This window comes from Garra rufa, chromosome 4 (genome assembly GCF_049309525.1).
Source record: "Garra rufa chromosome 4, GarRuf1.0, whole genome shotgun sequence".
In the NCBI taxonomy this organism is placed as follows: Eukaryota; Metazoa; Chordata; class Actinopteri; order Cypriniformes; family Cyprinidae; genus Garra; species Garra rufa.
The window spans coordinates 51,136,043-51,157,321 of record NC_133364.1 but is presented as its reverse complement, the minus strand read 5'-3'; the positions used below and the strand labels follow the sequence as shown (position 1 = coordinate 51,157,321).

The following is a 21,279-nucleotide window of genomic DNA, read 5'->3' as shown; positions in this document are numbered from 1 at the left end:
ATGGTGGCCTGTTTTGGACGAGAAGATTCTGTGAAGATCATGGTCAGCATCCTGAGGAAGATGAACCAGAATGATCTGGCTGAACAGCTGGAGAACAAATACAAACAAGGTAATGTTTATTTTACTGTGACTGTAATGTGATAGTCCATTTGTGCAGTGTGCAGTGGCTGATTAGGGCTAAAAAATGGCCCTGGACTTTCTGGCACAGAGTGGCCCTCCACACCCGGCCTGCAACACACCACACCATAAACCCTCCAGCTCATTATGCACAGGAACATTTTTACACCAGTGACACTTAATAACATAAAAAATATAATGCAATACAGAAATAAAATATGTTTTCTTTCTTATCATTAACATTAATGAATGACTGGCATACTTCTTTAGAATTTGTCTTTGCTGGAGTATATAACGAATAGTAAATAATTTAGAATAATTTAAAAAATAATAATAACTAAAATATTTGTATCTCTTTTAGAGGAAAAGTTTAATATCACTACAGTTAAATACCTGCCATAATATCAGTCCAAATGACGCAATGATCTGCTCTGCTCTGCTCTAAAACACTTGGAATGTAGTGCTATTGGTTCTTCAGAAATCATTCTGATTATTATCAGTGTTGAAAGAGGTTCTGCTGCTTCATATTTTGATGGAAGCTGTAATACATTACCATTTAGTCTAGGGTAATATTAAAAAATATAAAAATTTATTATTTTATTCAACAAGTTTGCATTAAATTAATTTAAGTGACAGTAAAGATATTTATACTTACTACAAATTATTTATATTTCAAATAAATGTTGTTCTTTAACGTTGTATTCATTCAATAATCCAAAAAAGTAAAAGTATCACAGTTTCCACAAAATTATTAAACAAAAACAGTTTTCAGTATTAATAATAAGAAGAACCATTAGTGTTACATGTATCCTTGTGTTTTTGGTCTTTGTATTTGTCTGTCCTGATTTGGTTTCTCCCATTGTCTCCCCCTGCTGTTCTATCGACTTTGGTTTCTCCCTCTTTATTGTGTTCACCTGTTCTTGTAATTAGTATCTCCCTTTATAAGTCATTTGTTTCTGAGTTTGCATTGTGTCGTCTTCAGAGGTGTCAAAATTACACACATTCTTTACTTAAGTAAAAGTATAGATACCGGTGTTTAAAAAGACTCTAATAAAAGTTGAAGTATTGACTAAAATGTTTACTCAAGTTAAAGTAAAATGTACAGGCTCTAAAACATGCTTAAAGTATAAAAGTATAAAGTAACCTTGCGAAGGACAAAACCACCATTTTAGGGAAAAGTTTTTTCCCTAGGTCATTTCCAGGCTGGACTACTGCAATGCTCTTTTAGCCGGTCTTCCAGCATGTACAATCAGACCTCTACAAATGATTCAGAATGCAGCAGCACGTCTGGTCTTCAATGAGCCCAAAAAGGCCCATGTCACACCTCTATTTATATCACTGCACTGGCTACCGGTTACCGCCCGCATCAAATTCAAGACACTGATGCTGGCCTATAGGACAGCCACTGGCTCATCACCTGCCTACCTCCATTCACTACTACACATCTACACTCCCTCCAGAAGTCTGAGATCCTCTAGTGAAAGACACCTCATTGTACCACCACAGAGAGGCATGAAATCACTTTCCAGAACATTCTCATTCACCGTTCCTACCTGGTGGAATGATCTTCCCACCCCTCTCCGGAATGCAGACTCCTTAACAGCTTTCAAGCGACTGCTGAAAACCCATCTTTTTCTACACTATTTGACTCAATAATATTATTAAAAAAAAAGATAAAAAAAAAACTTTGTTCTCCTCTCTTTCTTGATCTTCCCTTTCTAGCCTGTACTCATCTAACAACGCCTAATATATGGTATTTTTGAGCACTTCCTATGTTGATCTGCCTCCTTAGGATGAATCACTTGTTGTTTTCCCAATTTGTAAGTTGCTTTGGATAAAAGCATCTGCTAAATGAATAAATGTAATTTAAATGTAAGTTTATTGGAGTTTATCCACTATCACCCTCACTTGCCTTAGGGCGCCACCGGAGGAGAGGGGTCCGCGGAGCGCTTATTAAGTTGCCGGTGGGAGGCGGTTAGGGGGACGCTGCGCGCTGCCCACTAGGCGATTTTTCACGGCCCCGGCAACCGGCCTGGCGCGTAGCCAAGGCAGCGCGGGGACCGGCAGCGCCGGCGCCACGCCCCTGTGGCCCCCGGGGCCCCGTGGCAAGCCCCCCTTTTTTTGCTTTCGTTTGTTGCAATTTCGAGGTAATACAGAATATACAGTAATACACTCAGGAAACACTGCATGATGGGTTAATGTACATTACAACTCATCAATACTCATATTTACCTTAAAGAAGGTTTGTCCACAGAAATCCTGTGTGGGCCTGGTCAAATAAGTTGCAGGTGTCACTTGACCACCTGTAACTTATTTGACTTGGCCTCCATAGGCGTTCCGTGGACGGTACAGTAGTAAGTCATATTTCATAACTACAGTGGTTTTATGGACACATTTCTACAGTACAGTGCTCTGGGAACATTACCCAGCAGTTCTATGTACATTAGATTACCTAAAATGGCTTAATATGCATAAAAATGCACTGTCCACAGAAAACCTGTGGAGTCCCTGTTAAATAAGTTACAGGTGGGATGTTCCCTCTTGTGTGGTCCACTTCTGTGGTCAAACATCAATTAATACACTAAATAACTTATTGAGGTGGCTCCCTCCATCCTCGTGAAGGACCCTGAGGTGTTAAACCCTCAGAATTCCACTGACCACGAACAGCCTATTTTTTATAATGGGATAGATTGTACGTGGGACGTCCAGATCTCAGCTTCTGGACGTGCTATCAAGCTGAAACCCGCGTCCCTGCGCTAGTCTGGACTATCGTCACAGCGTTCTGTGGACGATACAGTAATAAGTCATATTTCATAACTACAGTGGTTTTATGGACTCATTTCTACAGTACAGTGCTCAGGGAACACTACCCAGCAGTTCTATGTACTTTACAGCACCTAAAATGGCTTAATTTGCATACAAATGCACTGTCCACGGAAAGCCTGTGTAGGCCTGGTCAAATAAGTTGCACGTGTCAGTTGCCCACCTGTAACTTATTTGACTGGGCCTTCATAGGCGTTCTGTGGACGGTACAGTAATAAGTCATATTTCATAACTACAGTGGTTTTATGGACACATTTCTACAGTACAGTGCTCAGAAATGAACAACTCATCAATACTCACATTTACCTTAAAAAAGGTATGTCCACAGAAAGCCTGTGGAGGCCCTGTCAAATAAGTTACAGGTGGCATGCACCATATGTGGTGAAATACTCGAAAATGCAACTCGAAATTCAACGTGACGTGAGATCTACAATCCAGAGGTGATCTATAATCTCGAAACTCTGTCCCCTGAGCGGGGGACTCCTAGGCTACCACCGTCCCGAATTTGGAGGTCCTGTGACCTTTTGACCTCTTTATACCCAACATCCCAAGTGCAACTTAATCAATGGAAACTTCACAGGTGGTAAATAAGTTACACGTGTCACTTGACCACCTCTAACTTATTTGACAGGACCTCCACAAGCAGTCTGTGGACAATGCATTGATAAGTCATAATTGAAGTTTATAATAATTGGCGTCTGCAAAATGTACAGCAATACACTCAGGAAACACTGCTTGATGGGTTAATGTATATTACAACTCATCAATACTCATATTTACCTGAAAGAAGGTTGGTCCACAGAAAGCCTGTGGAGGCCCTGTCAAATAAGTTACAGGTGTCACTTGACCACCCGTAACTTATTTGACAGGACCTCCACAAGCTGTCTGTGGACAATGCATTAATAAGTCATAATTTGCATTTATAATAATTGTATTATGGAAAGCACACTGTCACAGCACAGAGGGAGGCAGAGACGGAGGTGAGTGTATAAGATAAAAGGTAAGTTTATTAACAGGTTTGGTAAGTATATTGAAGCAGGTATTGAGGTAAGAGTTCTTATCTGAGATGTCCAGCGTTCAGGTGAGTAAATCCAACTATGGAACCAGGAAACCATAGAGTCCACGGGAAGAGCATGCAGAGGTGTGATCGGTAGATCAGACAACGAGGAATGAATCTGTCCGGGTATATATAGGGGAGCTGATTGGATCCAGGTGAGTAATTAGTAATCAGGTGACAGTGAACGTGTGTGTGTGTCTTCAGGGGGCGTGGTTGGTGGATCTTGCTGTGGTAGAACTCTGACATTACCCCCTACTCCAGAGGCGGCTCCCGACGCCCCTCTCCGACATCGAGGACGACCTCGACCGCGAGGGGCAGGACGTTCTGGGTGGCTCTGGTGGAAGTCCGTCAGAAGTTGAGGATCGAGGATATCGTCTCTGGCCACCCATGATCTTTCCTCCGGTCCGTACCCCTCCCAGTCGATCAGATATTCCAGGCGGTTGCCCCGACGTCGGGAATCCAGGATCTCACTCACGGTGTAGATGGAAGGTTGATCCAGGATCTCCGGAGGAGGGGTATCAGCTTCAGCTCCAGGATTATCTGTGGCAGAGGGAAAGTACGGTTTAAGGAGTGACACATGAAAGGTGGGATGGATTCTGTACCTGGGTGGGAGCTGAAGCTGATATGTCACTTCGTTGATCTGCCTCAGGACCTCGAATGGACCGATGTAGCGGGGACTCAGCTTTTTGCACGGTAACCTCAGCCTGATGTCTCTCGTAGACAACCACACCTTGTCTCCAGGTTGGTATAATGGGGTGGGTCTTCTACGAACGTCGGCGAATTCCTTGTGGCGTCGGATGGCTCGTTGTAGATGTTGATGAGCTGAGTCCCACACTCTCTCGCTCTCTCGGAACCAGTAGTCTACAGCTGGAACATTCGTGGGTTCCTCCGTCCAGGGAAACAGCGGCGGCTGAAAACCAAGTATGCACTGGAAGGGAGTTAGTCCGGTGGTCTCTTGGCGTAGTGAGTTCTGTGCATACTCGGCCCACGGGAGGAACCTGCTCCAGCTGTGTTGGTCAGCGGAACAGTATGACCGGAGGTAACGTCCAAGCTCCTGGATCTTCCTCTCAGTCTGGCCGTTGGTCTGTGGGTGGTATCCTGATGAGAGATTAACAGAAACAGCAAGTGACTTGAAGAATGATTTCCATACATGCGAGATGAATTGTGGACCCTGGTCCGACACAATCTCATCGGGGAGACCAAAGTGACGGAATACGTGCTGGAAGAGTAACTCAGCGGTGTTCATAGCCGTAGGTAGGCCTGCCAAGGGGAGAAATTTGCAGGCCTTGGAGAAACGGTCCACTACAACCAGCACGCAGGTGTTACCTTCAGATTCTGGGAGGTCCGTCACAAAGTCAACCCCGAGATGGGACCAGGGTCTCTGCGGGATGGGTAGTGGCACCAGCTTTCCTGTGGGCAGATGACGAGGAGTATTAGAGGTGGCACAGACTGAGCAGCTTTGGACGTACCTGATGATATCCCGGGTCATACTGGACCACCAGTACCGAGATTGGATGAGCTAGAGGGTCCGTCTGCTACCTGGGTGTCCAGAGCCCGGAGACTGGTGAACTGTGTCCAGAAGGTGTTGACGCTGGGAGCTGGGTACGTAGATTTTACCTCCTGGACATTCCGGCGGAGCAGGCTCTTGGAGAGTGGCTTCGTGGATCCAGGTGTCAATGTCCCACTGGATGGGGCTAACGATGAGATCTGAGGGAATGATGTTTTCAGGCTCAACCACGGCATCGTGGGAGAATTGTCTGGATAGAGCATCAGCAGGAATGTTCTTGGATCCGGGACGGTAGGTTATCTTGAACTGGAAACGTGTGAAGAATAATGCCCATCTGGCTTGGCGGGGGTTGAGTCGTTTGGCTTCTCGAAGGTATTGAAGGTTTTTATGGTCCGTGATGATGGTAAACGGATGGTAAGCCCCTTCCAGCCAATGACGCCACTCCTCCAAGGCGAGTTTGATGGCAAGTAACTCACGATTGCCTACATCGTAATTTTGCTCCGCCGGAGACAGTTTCTTGGAATAGTAGGCACAGGGATGGAGGAGAGTGGACTCACCAGCTGCTTGCGACAGCACTGCTCCGACAGTTGCTGGAATGCTTCGTGGGCAGAGGTGGTCCAGACCAGATGTTTGGGTCGACCACGTAGGAGGGAGGTCAGGGGTGCAGTGATGAGACTGTAATCCTTTATGAATCGGCGGTATAAGTTGGAAAACCCCAGGAAGCGTTGAAGTTCCTTGACTGTACTGGGTTTGGGCCATTTCAGGATGGACTGCACCTTTTCCAGGTTCATTTGCACACCCTCGGGGCTGATGTTATAACCCAGGAACTGAATCTTAGTCTGGTGGAACTCACACTTCTCAAGCTTGAGGTACAGCTGATGTTGGCGCAAGACTCGAAGGACCTGACGGACGTGCTGCCGATGTTCGGCCTGGTTCCGGGAATAAATCAGAATGTCGTCAATATAGACGACCACAAACTTATGTAGAAATTCCCGGAACACCTCGTTCATAAACGTTTGGAAGACAGAGGGACTGATGGACAAACCGTAGGGCATAACCAGGTATTCATAGTGGCCAGCAGGTGTTATGAATGCTGTTTTCCACTCGTCTCCCGCACGAATACGAACGAGGTTATAAGCACTCCACAGGTCCAGCTTGGAGAAGATATGAGCCCCACGGAGTTCCTCGAGGGTGGCAGGAACGAGTGGAAGAGGGTATGGTTGTTGGAGGATGTTGGCATTAAGTTGACGGTAATCAATGCAGGGACGGAGACCTCCATCCTTCTTACCCACGAAGAAGAAGCTTGAGGCAGCTGGTGAGGTGGATGATCGAATGAATCCTTGCTTCAAAGCTTCCTGGATGTACTCCTCCATCGCCTGGCGCTCCGGGTTGGACAAAGGGTAGACGCGTCCTTTAGGTAATTGAGCCCCAGGTAGCAGGTCGATGGAACAGTCCCATGGCCGGTGAGGAGGAAGTTGGGTGGCAGCTTGCTTGCTGAAGACGTCCTCGTAATCCTCATACTCCGCTGGGATCTCCACATTACTGTCAGTCTCAGGACTTTCAATCTTGGTTGATGCGACGGTCAGTGGAGCAGAAGCTGGAGAGGGTAAACGGGTAAAACAGTTCTTCAGGCAATGTTTACTCCACCCGATGATATCACATGGATCCCAGCGGAGTTCTGGATGATGACGATGGAGCCAAGGACGTCCCAGAATGATGTCAACCATGGAGTTCTCCAGTACCAGAAACTTGATTTGTTCCTGATGAAATAAACCAACTTGCAGAGTGATGTATGGTGAAGAATACCGGATCCGCCCACGTCCGAGTGGTTTTCCTTGGATGGTCTTGACAGAAAGTGCAGGGCTATGGCGGTGACGTGGCAAGCGTAAGAGATCTATGCATTCTTGTGAGATAAAGTTTCCCGATGAGCCTGAGTCAAGGAGAGCAGAAACACAAAGGTCTTGTTCAGCAGTACGCAGTGTCACAGGTATAAGAGTCAGGTGAGCAGTTTCAATGTCTGATTGAATAGTACTCACCACCGGACGTGGGGGTCTAACAGGACAGGTTCGTAGAAGATGACCAGGTTGTCCACAGTATAAGCAGAGTCTTTCCTTGATGCGGCGTTGACGTTCTGACCATGAGAGACGTGTTGAATCGATTTGCATGGGTTCTGGTACTGGAGAGCAAGCTGCCACCATAGCGGACTGAGGAGCGGTTTCAGATGGCTGGCAGGCGGCTAGGCGCTGGGATACCCTCGTAGCTCGCTGTAGAAAGGTCTCCAACCCGATGTTGTCGTCATAGATGGCCATAGCGGCGCGAATATCCGGGTGGAGACCGTGACGATAGGCACCCAGCAGCGATGTCTCATTCAGCCACTAGCCGCCGCCAGCGTCCGGAAATGAAGGGTGTACTCGTGGATGGAAGAAGAATCTTGTTGCAGTCGGAAGAGCTGATCAGAAACGGTGAGTACATCTGTGTTTGAACTGAAAACCTCAGAGAAATGACAGGTGAATTGCTCAAAAGACTGAATTAAAGGAGTTCTAGCTTGCCATATTGACTTCGCCCATTGTAGAGCTTTTCCGGTGAGTAGGGAAATGAGAAACGCTACCTTCGATTAATCCGTAGAAAATTGCTGTGGTTGCATCTTGATGAATAGTTGGACTTGCAGTAGGAAACCGCTACACTCAGCCGCCTCACCCGAATATGTGTTTGGTAAAGCCATGGGACTTCCTGAGGCAGATGGCGGCGCGGGAGATGGTGTTAGCGCCGCTTTGAAGGCTTTGATGAGTTCGGTGAGTTGATCTGGTGCAAGTGTTTCCTCGTTGTCCATTATGTTGTTGGTCTGATCTTCTGTCACAGCACAGAGGGAGGCAGAGACGGAGGTGAGTGTATAAGATAAAAGGTAAGTTTATTAACAGGTTTGGTAAGTATATTGAAGCAGGTATTGAGGTAAGAGTTCTTATCTGAGATGTCCAGCGTTCAGGTGAGTAAATCCAACTATGGAACCAGGAAACCATAGAGTCCACGGGAAGAGCATGCAGGGGTGTGATCGGTAGATCAGACAACGAGGAATGAATCTTTCCGGGTATATATAGGGGAGCTGATTGGATCCAGGTGAGTAATTAGTAATCAGGTGACAGTGAACGTGTGTGTGTGTGTGTCTTCAGGGGGCGAGGTTGGTGGATCTTGCTGTGGTAGAACTCTGACACACAGTATCACTCAGGACACACCGTCTGACAAGTTTATATACATATAATCTAATAAATATTCATATTTACCTTAAAGAATGTTTGTCCACAGAAAGCCTGTGGAGGCCCTGTCAAATAAGTTACAGGTGTCACTTGACCACCCGTAACTTATTTGACAGGACCTTCACAAGCTGTCTGTGGACAATGCATTAATAAGTCATAATTTGCATTTATAATAAATGTATTATGGAAAGCACACAGTACTTCACTCAGGACACACCGTCTGACAAGTTTATATACATTTAATCTATTTAATATTCATATTTACCTTAAAGAAGGTTTGTCCACAGAAAGCCTGTGGAGGCCCTGTCAAATAAGTTGCAGGTGTCAGCTCCACAAGCTGTTTGTGGACAATTGACCACCTGTAACTTATTTGACAGGACCTCCACAAGCTGTCTGTGGACAATGCATTAATAAGTCATAATTTGCATTTATAATAATTGTAATATGGAAAGCACACAGTACTTCACGCAGGACACACTGTCTGACAAGTTTATATACATTTAATCTAATTAATATTCATATTTACCTTAAAGAAGGTTTGTCCACAGAAAGCCTGTGGAGGCCCTGTCAAATAAGTTACAGGTGTCACTTGATCACCCGTAACTTATTTGACTGGACCTCCACAGGCTGTCTGTGGACAATACCTTAATAAGTCATAATTTGCATTTATAATAATTGTATTATAGAAAGCACACAGTACTTCACTCAGGACACACTGTCTGACAAGTTTATATACATTTAATCTAATTAATATTCATATTTACCTTAAAGAAGGTTTGTACACAGAAAGCCTGTGGAGGCCCTGTCAAATAAGTTACAGGTGTCACTTGACCACCCGTAACTTATTTGACACGACCTCCACAAGCTGTCTGTGGACAATGCTTAAATAAGTCATAATTTGCATTTATAATAATTGTATTATAGAAAGCACACAGTACTTCACTCAGGACACACTGTCTGACAAGTTTATATACATTTAATCTAATTAATATTCATATTTACCTTAAAGAAGGTTTGTCCACAGAAAGCCTGTGGAGGCCCTGTCAAATAAGTTACAGGTGTCACTTGACCACCCGTAACTTATTTGACTGGACCTCCACAGGCTGTCTGTGGACAATACCTTAATAAGTCATAATTGAAAGTTATAATGATTGTATTCTGGAAAATATACAGTAATACACTCAGGAAACACTGCATGATGGGTTAATGTACATTACAACTCATCAATATTCATATTTACCTTAAAGAAGGTTTGTCCACATAAAGCCTGTGGAGGCCCTGTCAAATAAGTTACAGGTGTCACTTGACCACCCGTAACTTATTTGACACAACCTCCACAAGCTGTCTGTGGACAATGCATTAATAAGCCATAATTTGCATTTATAATAATTGTATTATAGAAAGCACACAGTACTTCACTCAGGACACACCGTCTGACAAGTTTATATACATTTAATCTCATTAATATTCATATTTACCTTAAAGAAGGTTTGTCCACAGAAAGCCTGTGGAGGCCCTGTCAAAAAAGTTACAGGTGTCACTTGACCACCCGTAACTTATTTGACAGGACCTCCACAGGCTGTCTGTGGACAATGCCTTAATAAGTCATAATTGAAAGTTATAATGATTGTGTTCTGGAAAATATACAGTAATACACTCAGGAAACACTGCATGATGGGTTAATGTACTTTAACTCATCAATACTCATATTTACCTTAAAGAAGGTTTGTCTACAAGTTTGGAGAAACTTGAAAATCTGGCTTGAAAAACCTCAAAGGGCCTCAAAGTTTCTCCGATCTTCTTCAAATTCTCAACGTCATCAGGGCATGTCCAGGCCAGCACAGGAACGCAGGTTTCAGCTTGATATTGCGTCCAGAAGCTGAGATCTGGACGTCCCACGTACAATCTATCCAATTATAAAAAACAGGCTGTTCGTGGTCAGTAGAATTCTGAGGATTTAACACCTCCGGGTGCTTCAGGAGGAGGCTAGGAGCCACCCAATAGCTTCCTTAGTGGATTATTTGATGTCTGACCTCTAAAAACGGACCACACAAGAGGGAAAGTCCCACCTGTAACTTATTTGATTGGGCCTCCAAAGGCGTTCCGTGGACCATACTGTAATAAGTCATATTTCATAACTACAGCACTTTTATGGACACATTTCTAGTGTACAGTGCTTAGGGAACAGTACCCAACAGTTCTATATACATTACAGCACCTAAAATGGCTTAATTTGCATACAAATGCACTGTCCACGGAAAGCCTGTGTAGGCCTGGTCAAATAAGTTGCATGTGTCACTTGCCCACCTGTAACTTATTTAACTGGGCCTCCAAAGGCGTTCCGAGGACGGTACAGTAATAAGTCAGATTTCATAACTACAGCACTTTTATGGACACATTTCTACTGTACAGTGCTCAGGGAACACTACCCAGCAGTTGTATGTACATTACAGCCCCTAAAACGGCTTAATTTGCTTACAAATGCACTGTCCACGGAAAGCCTGTGTAGGCCTGGTCAAATAAGTTGCACGTGTCACTTGACCAACTGTAACTTATTTGTCTGGGCCTCCATAGGCGTTCTGTGGACGATACAGTAATAAGTCATATTTCATAACTACAGTGGTTTTATGGACACATTTCTACTGTACAGTGCTCAGGGAACACTACCCAGCAGTTCTATATACATTACAGCACCTAAAATGGCCTAATTTGCATTCAAATGCACTGTCCACGGAAAGCCTGTGTGGGCCTGGTCAAATAAGTTGCAAGTGTCACTTGACCACCTGTAACTTATTTGACTGGGCCTCCATAGGCGTTCTGTGGACGATACAGTAATAAGTCATATTTCATAACTACAGTGGTTTTATGGACTCATTTCTACAGTACAGTGCTCAGGGAACACTACCCAGCAGTTCTATGTACTTTACAGCACCTAAAATGGCTTAATTTGCATACAAATGCACTGTCCACGGAAAGCCTGTGTAGGCCTGGTCAAATAAGTTACAGCTGTCACTTTCTGATGTTGGAGTTTCGGTAATTTCACCACATATGGTGAACGCCCATGTGTAACTTAATTGACGGGATCTCGGCAGGCTATCCGTGGAAAATGCATTAATGGGCCAGTATTTAAGTTTGTAATGATTTTATTATGCAAAACATACAGAACTTCACTCGTATGACACTTGACCACCTGTAACTTATTTGAATGGCTTTTTTTATTAATGGGATAGATTGTATGTGGGACGTGTTATTTCTCGGCTTCTGGAAGTGATATCGAGCTGAAATTTATGTTCCACAACTCATCTCGACAAGCCCTGTCTGTGCTGAGAATTGCAACAAATTCCGAGATACTTAATATATACAGATTCCCTAAAGAGGGTTAGGGCATCATTTCCACTGGCTGCTTAATAGGTGGCAGGTGGGCAGGCTGTTCGTGGGATGCTGCGCCCCACCCCCTAGATGATTTTTCCCGGCCCCGAAAACCATCCAGGTGTCGAGGTGAGGCCCGCCAGGCCACGCCAAAGGCTAACCACCTATGTGTCCACGAAAAGCCTATTTGTCCCCCTAACCACCTATGTGACCACGAAAAGCCTATTCATCACCCTAACCACCTATGTGACCACGAAAAGCCTATTCATCCCCCTAACCACCTATGTGTCCACGGAAAGCCTGCAGAGGTTACAGTACAAAACATACAGTACCTCACTCAGGAAACAACGTATGACAAGTTCATATACATTAGAACTCATCATTATTCCTATTTACCTTGAAAAAGGTCTGTCCAAGGAAAGCCTGCAGAGGCCCCGTCAAATAAGTTACAGCTGTCACTTTCTGATGGTGGATTTTCGGTAATTTCACCACATATGGTGAACGCCCATCTGTAACTTATTTGACGGGACCTCCGTAGGCTTTCCGTGGACAATGCATTAATAGGCCAGTATTTAAGTTTTAAATGATTTTGTTATGCAAAACATACAGTACTTCACTCAGGAAACAACGTATGACAAGTTCATATACATTACACCTCATCATTTTTCATATTTACCTTGAAAAAGGTCTGTCCACGGAAAGCCTGCAGAGGCCCCGTCAAATAAGTTACAGCTGTCACTTTCTGATGGTGGATTTTCGGTAATTTCACCACATATGGTGAACGCCCATGTGTAACTTATTTGACGGGACCTCCGTAGGCTTTCCGTGGACAATGCATTAAAAGCCTACTATTTAAGATTGTAATGATTCTAATGCTGAACTCAGGAAGCAGTGTTTTCGACCCGGCTATAACTCGGCCAAACCACACCAAACTTGGGGCCAAATCACACCCACCAGAGACATAACCGATGACACAGGCCCCGAGTCCCTACGCCTCTGGGGGCCAGAGATACGGACCCCCATATTTTCAAGGGCCAAATTGAAGGAAGAGGCCTAGAGGCTCTGAACTGGTCTCGATCGATAGCCCTCCCAGGGCCCTCTCCGATGACGCCAGCCCCGGGTCCCTACACCCCCGGCGGCCGGAGATAGAGCCCCCTAAAGCCCAAAACTCCGAAATTGTTACCGGCTATAACTCGGCTAAACCGAGGCCAAACCGCACCAAATTCCCCCGGGGCCCGGAGATAGAGCCCCCCAAAGCCCCAAAGTTCAAAATTTTGACCGGCCACCACTCGGCCGAATCGAGACCGAACCGCACCAAACTCGGGGCCCCGTTAGACCCGCGGGAGACCTAACTGACGACACTGGCCATGAGCCGCTGCTCTTCCGGGGGCCCGAGATACGGACCCTTGTGTCCTGCTGCCCGCAAAACACCTACAAAATGAATGGGATAGGTTACACGTGTCAGCGGCCCCCGTCCAGCTCCGGGAGTTCCTAGGGACCCCAAACTTCACGTCCTGGTAGCATAGGGCTCCGAAAATTCTACTTATGTACAGTAACGAAGTATTTGTACTTCGTTACTTCCCATCTCTGGTCGTCTTGAAGTTATCTTGATTGTGTTTACCCTGGATCCCCTGCTTATAGTTATTAAATATGTTTGTGAATTCATTCTGGACTTCTCGAGTTTCACTCTGGCTCCTCACAACCAGCACCGTTAACAGAAGACGACCCCGAAACATGATGGCTGAGGAACGACTGTGGAGTTTACGGCAGGGCGGTCGAGAGTTGGAACGGTATGTGGCTGATTTCATTGAGCTATACCATCAGGTAAGCTGGCCCGACGCCTCTATCGGCATCGTGTTTCTGTTGGGGCTGGACAAAGACACTATCCGTTGTGATCTCTCTGTTCACGATTTCCCTTTTACAGAATTGGTCAATATCATTCTTTATTTAAACTGCTCTAATTTTGAGATAGAACAAATAGAGAATGCTAGTCAGATGCATAGTCCTCGCACCAGCTCACCCGAAGCCAAGAACCGGCATATACCGCTCCAACAGCTCAGATTGCCTGCCATGTCCCGAACACCCAAAATTCCCGATCATTACACAAAGCACCATAGTCTCCCTCAGCCCAGTACCGCAGGCGACCCAGCGTTCAAGGCCACTGATCAACCAAACCAGAGTCTGCACGCAAGATGGCTGCAACGCCAGAGTCTGACACAGCGGTATTTTCTAAGTCAAGTCAAGACACAGCTTCACTTCCTGAGTCAAGTCAAGATGCTGCTTCACTTCCCGAGTCAAGTCAAGACACAGCTTCACTTCCTGAACCGAGTCAAGATACTGCTTTACTTCCTGAACCGAGTCAAGATACTGCTTTACTTCCTGAGCCGAGTCAAGACACAGCGTCACTTCCTGAGTCGAGTCAAGACACAGCGTCACTTCCTGAGCCAAGCAAGACACAGCTTCACATCCTGAGCCAAGCAAAGGCACAGCTTCACATCCTGAGTCAAGCAAAGGCACAGCTTCACATCCTCCGTCAGTCAAAGAGACAGCTTCATATCCTGAGTCAAACAAGTACCGAGCCACACATCCTGAGGCAAGTCAAGATACAGCCACACATCCTGAGGCAAGTCAAGATACAGCCACACATCCTGAGTCAAGCCAAGACACAATTTCACATCCTAAGTCTGGCCAGGACACAGCGGCACCTCCTGAGTCAAGCCAAGTCACAGCTGTTCCCTTAAAGTCTAGTCAAGTCACAGCTGTTTCTTCAATGTCAAGTCACATCTGTTTCTTCAATGTTAAGTCAAGTCACAGCTATTCCCTCGAAGTCAAGTCACAGCTGTTCCTTCGTCAAGTCAAGTCACAGCTATTTTTTCAACACCAAGTCAAGTCACAGCTGTTTCTTCATCAAGTCAATTTACAGCTGCTTCTTCAACGTCAAGTCAAGTCACAGCTGTTTCTTCAACGTCAAGTCACAGCTGTTTCTACATCAAGTCAAGTCACAGCTGTTTCTTCATCAAGTCAAGTCACAGCTGTTGCCTCAAAGTCAGGTCAAGTCACAGTGGTTCCGTCTCGCCCGAGCCAAGTCACGACTCGCCCGAGCGCCCAGAGTCGGCTCACAAGATGGCCATCAAACCTGAATCCCTGGCCAAGGTGGCCTCTGTTCCTGAGTTCCCGGCCGAGATGGCCATCAAGCCTAAATCCCTGACCAAGAAAATAATAAGGAATATTATGGACATGGCAATCCCAGTGGAGTTTATGGCCCCAATTCTTTCTCCTGAACCTCCCGAGCCTCCGCTGGTTCAGCCCAGCCTTCCAGAGCCTCCGCTGGTTCCGCCCAGTCTTTCAGAGCCTCCGCTGGTTTCGTCCAGCCTTCCAGAGCCTCCGCTGGTTTCGTCCAGCCTTCCAGAGCCTCCGCTGGTTTCATCCAGCCTTTCAGAGGCTCCGCTTGTTCCGACTAGCCTCCCTGAGTGCCCTCCAGTGCTCGCGCCTCCTGAGCGCTCTCCTGTGTCCGTGCCTCCAGAGCTCCCTCCAGAACCAGCGCCCCCTTCAGAGCTGGTGCTGCCCAAGTGGCTTCCTGGACTGTTTGCCCGACCATGGCCCCCTGGACTGTTTGCCCGACCATGGCCCCCTGAACTGTTTGCCCGACCATGGCCCCCTGAACTGTTTGCCCGGCCATGGCCATCTGAACTCCCTGATCCGCCATGGCCTCACAAACTGTCTACCCGGCCATGGCCTCCTGAACTCCCTGATCCGCCTTGGCCTCACGAACTGTCTACCCGGCCATGCCCTCCTGAACTCCCTGATCCGCCATGGCCTCCAGAACTGTCTATTCGGCCATGGCCTCCTGAACTCCCTGAGCTGCCATGGCCACCTGAACTGTCTATTCGGCCATGGCCTCCTGAACTCCCTGAGCTGCCATGGCCACCTGAACTGTCTATTCGGCCATGGCCTCCTGAACTCCCTGATCCGCTATGGTCACCTGAACTGTCTATTCGGCCATGGCCTCCTGATCTCCCTGACCCGCCATGGCCTCATGAACTGTGGCTCCTCGAGTTTCACTCTGGCTCCTCACAACCAGCACCGTTAACAATTAACAATAATTGAACAGAAATAATAACTGTTAACAATTAAGCAGCGAAACAGTTTACATAAATGTATCTCTTTGTTGTTGTGATTGTGTGATTTATGTTTCTCAGTGAGTATTTCTCTCTCTTTCTCACAGCTCAGGCTAAGAAAATTACGAACACATCTGTCCCTGTTGGAGCTGATAAAGATCAAATCTCAGGTAAATAACAATCACTGTCTGTCAATGGAAAGAAGAGAAAATACTGCAGCAGCAATTACAGGGCCAGTCACACCATTGGCAGGTTTTATACAAATACATAGAATAAAACAATTTGTCCTCAGTGACACCCAGTTTACAATAGTATGAAAATGTTATCCAATAGGTGGCAATGTCACCAAATTGATTCAGGCTATGGCTACGGATACACTGATCCAGATACTACGGTGATCACCAGGGGACTTGATCAATTTTGTTGTGGCCATGAAATATTAATTTGTGGGAATGTCAAATGTCATGGCCATCATTCAGATCATTTTGTCGAGGTAACGACATTTCATCTCCTAGGTCTGACATTAGTTTTTAGATACAGAAACTGAATAAAATGATCAAATGTAAAAAAGCATTGCAGTATAAATTGAAGTTTATTAAAGTTACAAAAGCTATTCAATCAAGAGCAGTGAGTGATTTCCTTGTTGTTGCTGTTTGGTAAAGGTTAAGAAATTGCTGTCAATTTAAGAGAATGACGACGACGGAATAAATGACTGCTCATATTCCAGCATACGGCACTCACATTGAACAAGAATGGTTTGTCCACATTTTTTATTTAATCGCTGTTGTTGTAGTATTGGGAAGCCAGAATGCGCTTCCATTAACAGAAACATGCATTAGCTGAACCCTGTTTGTTTTACGTGTTGTTATTTAAAACATATTAAAAATGCGTTGTCAGCTTCAAGTTGAACCATGGTCCTGGTGCGCACCGAACCATGAGAGGAGAACGGGATGGTTCGATTATTTACAGAGAACCGTTGCACCCCTACTGCACACATGTAAAACCTCATAAAAGCTCACTGAGCTAATACATACATTTGTATGCAGTTCTTTTGCACAATAATTTTATTTATAGCAATGTCTCAGCATTCACTGATGCATCCAGGTCGCATTCACTTACCATTATATGTTTGATCTTGAATGCAACTGCCCTCATATATTGTCACAGGACAGCAATTGTGAATAAATTTTCTGTCATCTTGCGGGACTGTGATATGAAGAGTGTACAAGGTAACAAATTTTTAAATGTGTGGATGGAAGGCCAAAACAAACGAAAAAAAGTGTTTTCAAACAAAACCATATTACTGTGGACAAGGGATCTATATTGCCAAAACAAGTTTATAATCACACAGGCAAAAGTTAATCTAAGCAGTTTAAAACATGTCGTAAATTCAGCCTCACATCCTGTTTATTGTGCTAGATGATGTGGAAACCATTATGTTAGGATGTTCTGAATCAATCCAATAAATCATCTGTAAAAAACAAAACAAATTATATCCAATCCAATATAAAAATATATTTTTAGAAAACAATTGTAAATTAAAACCAAATTGTTGATGTACAGTGCTGTTTCCAGCAGTATGAATTGATAATGCACCAGTTATAAATAATGATGATAAGAAAAAATTGTCAAAATTGTTTAATGTTTTTTATTTTCATTTTTTTTTTATAGAGCTAGAAAACTTATTGAAAACTCACAAAACCAAAATGGAGAAGAAAGCAAAATATATTTTTGAGGGCAACAAAGAAAATGACACCGATCTCAAGGCTGTTTACACAGAACTGTTTATTACAGAAGGAGATATGAAAGATGTCAATCAGGAACATGAGATTCTGAAGATTGATGATGCTCTAAAGACCCAGAAATCACAGGACAAACCAATCAAATGTGAAGATATATTTGAGGAACTGAGGAAAAACAATGAGGAGAAGATTGTGCTGACCAAGGGAGTTGCTGGCATTGGGAAAACTGTTTCTGTTCATAAGTTCATCCTGGACTGGGCAGAAAAAAAAACTAGTCAGGATATAGACTGTGTGTTTCTGCTTCCATTCAGAGAGATCAACATGATTAAAGACAAAGAGATCAATTTCCGTGAGTTTCTGCTGAGATTTTATCCTGATTTGAAGGACCTGGAGAAATCAAAGTTATATACAGAATTTAAACTTGCGTTTATATTTGATGGACTTGATGAGAGTCGCCTGCGTCTGGATTTTAAAAGTAAGTCACTGAACACTGTTGAGGAAAGATCATCTGTAGATGTGCTGTTCACGAATCTGGTCAAAGGGACTCTGCTTCCATCAGCTCTTGTCTGGGTGACATCACGACCAGCAGCAGCCAATCAGATTCCTCGTTCATGTGTAGGTTTGTTCACTGAGGTGCGAGGATTCACTGACCAACAGAAGGAAGAGTACTTCAGAAAGAGAATCACAGATCAGACTCTGGCAGACAGAATCGTCAAACACATTCAGACGAATCGTAGTCTCTACATCATGTGCCACATTCCTGTGTTCTGCTGGATCACTGCCACAGTACTTCAGCATATTCTCACTGAAACCAATGCAGAGAACATCAGCACAACACTCACTGAAATGTACATCCACTTCCTGCTGATACAGATGAACATGAAGAACCAGAAGTTTGATGGAAAAAAACAAAGACAACGTACAAAGCTCCTACATTCAAATAGAAAAATGATTAGGAAATTAGCCAAGCTAGCATTTGAACAGCTGAAGCAAGAAAACATTGTGTTTTATGAGGAAGATCTGAAAGCATGTGGTATTAATGTGAGTAAAGACACTGAGTTCACAGGAATGATCGCTGAGATCTTTAAGAAGGAAGATGGCCTCTATGAGACAAAGGTTTTCTGCTTTGTGCATCTGAGTGTTCAAGAGTTCCTCGCTGCAGTGCATGTGTTCCTCTGTTACCTGAACAAGAACATGACAGAGCTTCAGTTTTTCTTTGGAGACTCACAAAATACAACCAGACAGAACTTTCAGTTCCTCTTTAGAAGACAAATAGTCAAATTTCACGAATTAACAACGAGTGTCACTGCTAAAGCAATGCAGAGTCAGAGAGGACATTTGGACCTGTTCCTGCGGTTTCTGATGGGAATTTCTCTGGGGTCCAGTCAAAAGCTGCTCAAAGGCCTGATCAAACACACTCAAGACACCACAGAGAGCATCAGACAAACAACTAAACACATTAAAATAGTACAACAAATCAAGAATATCAGAGATGAAGCTTTAGTCAACCTATTCTACTGCTTACTTGAGCTCAAAGATCATTCACTATTTAAGGAAATCCAGAGATACATCAGTTCAGATGAACATCCAGGAAGAGAACTCTCCTCTTCAATGTGCACATTGCTGACCACAGTATTGCTGATGTCAGAGAAGGTGCTGGATGAGCTCAACCCAAAGAGGTTCACATCTCCTTCAAACTATGAGAGACTCATTCCAGCTGTGAGATGCTGCAGAAAAGCCCTGTGAGTAATTTCACTGACTGCTGTTCAATGTCTTCTGTCTTCAGTCAGGTTTGACATTCACATTTGCTGAATCACTGTTCCAATATGTGGATGACTAGGTATGGGATGATTTAAACTCAAATTGATTAATAGATTCATGTATAATTATGTACTGCATACATTTTATGCATGTATCTTACTAACCACAAACAAATGCCTTTCAATTTGAGTCAGTGTAATTCAGGATTAAATGATCATGCAGCGATTTGTACAAACACAGACATGTTTGCAAATAAAAATGTTAAGGAAGGAAAGGAGGTGAAGTATGGTGACCCATACTCGGAATTTGAGCTCTGCATTTAATATTGTTAATTCCCCCTACAATCCCTGCCTTTTCTTTGTTTCTTTTTGGTTTGGCTATTCTGTAGAAATATAATACAAATATTTTATTGAACTTGTTCTAACTTAACTTGTCTTAAGACAGAATAGCTTATAGCCTTTTTTTCTGTACTTTAACTGTAGGTAGTCAGTTATTCATTGCTTGTAGTATTCTTATTATTCTTCTTCTTATTATTATTATTATTATATAAGGGTTGTTATAGTAGCTCATTTAAGCCATTAGTAATCACACATTTATATTAAAATAATTATAATATTTTAATATTTTCCTTGCTAGGTGTACTGCGTTAGACTAACTACGACTTGTCAGCATGTTTTTGCTCTTTTGTTGATTTTGATTGTTTCCATTGTCCTCTTTTGTAAGTCGCTTTGGATAAAAGCGACTGCTAAATGTAAACCAATGAGCCTTTTCTAGGATAGCTTATTCCGCGCTCAAGCACATGCATAAGGCTTGCTAGCTAAAGGAATGACAATGATTGTCTAGGGAAAAAATAACTAGAAGATAATTTATTTACTTATAAGCAACAAAGCCCTCCTTACCTAACCCTAAAATATTTTTAAAAAATATCGTCTGTCATTTTTCTGTCAGTTTTTTTTATTTTTTTTATACAATTAACAAAAAAAACGTACACTAGCTTGCTGTCACACCCCTGGACTTTTTGTTGGTTTCTCCCATTCTCCCCCGCAGTTTAGTGTGTTTTGGTTTCTCCCTCATCGTCTGCACCTGTGTTTGTAATTAGTCTGGTTATTTAAGGTGTGTGTTTTCCCCGGTACGGTTGTCGGTCTTTATTGTTATCCTGATGTTTCCACTCCATGTTCCTGTGTCTACCTGTTCCCATTGGATTTATTAAATGTTCGTTTTTTCTACGTCGTTGTTCGTCTGTTCCTGCCTGCAGCGTGACAGAAAGACCGACCTAAACAGTTTATTTGTTGCGATTCTCCCCGTTTTGTTTTGCGTATTTTTTACCAGTCTTTTTGTTTCCGTTGTGTCTCATCCATGGATTCCTTCTTCCGTCCAGAATTCATCCTCCTCCGGCTGAAGCAGGGGGAATTACCGCTCGAGGGCTACACATCAATGTTCCAGCTAGTAGCTAACAACACCAGCTACCCGGACGACGCGCTCTGTGCGTTCTATGACGCGAGCCTAAACGCATCATGCAGAGCGCCGTCGTCCG

General features: G+C 44.1%; 2 protein-coding genes across 3 annotated transcripts in view; one reads left to right on the top strand and one right to left on the bottom strand.

Moving 5' to 3' along the window:
• Nucleotides 1-21,279, bottom strand: part of LOC141334136 (uncharacterized) — a 559,741-nt gene that overhangs the window by 158,155 nt on the left and 380,307 nt on the right. The gene's annotated exons all lie outside the window — the stretch shown is intronic.
• The window catches only part of LOC141333387 (NLR family CARD domain-containing protein 3-like), a 36,693-nt gene continuing 31,574 nt past the window's right edge, over nt 16,161-21,279 (top strand). Inside the window, exons 1-3 of the mRNA XM_073838366.1 lie at nt 16,161-16,209; nt 16,350-16,412; nt 17,914-19,726. Of these exons, the coding sequence (XP_073694467.1) occupies nt 16,161-16,209; nt 16,350-16,412; nt 17,914-19,726 (1,925 nt within the window). The remainder of the gene's footprint in view (nt 16,210-16,349; nt 16,413-17,913; nt 19,727-21,279) is intronic.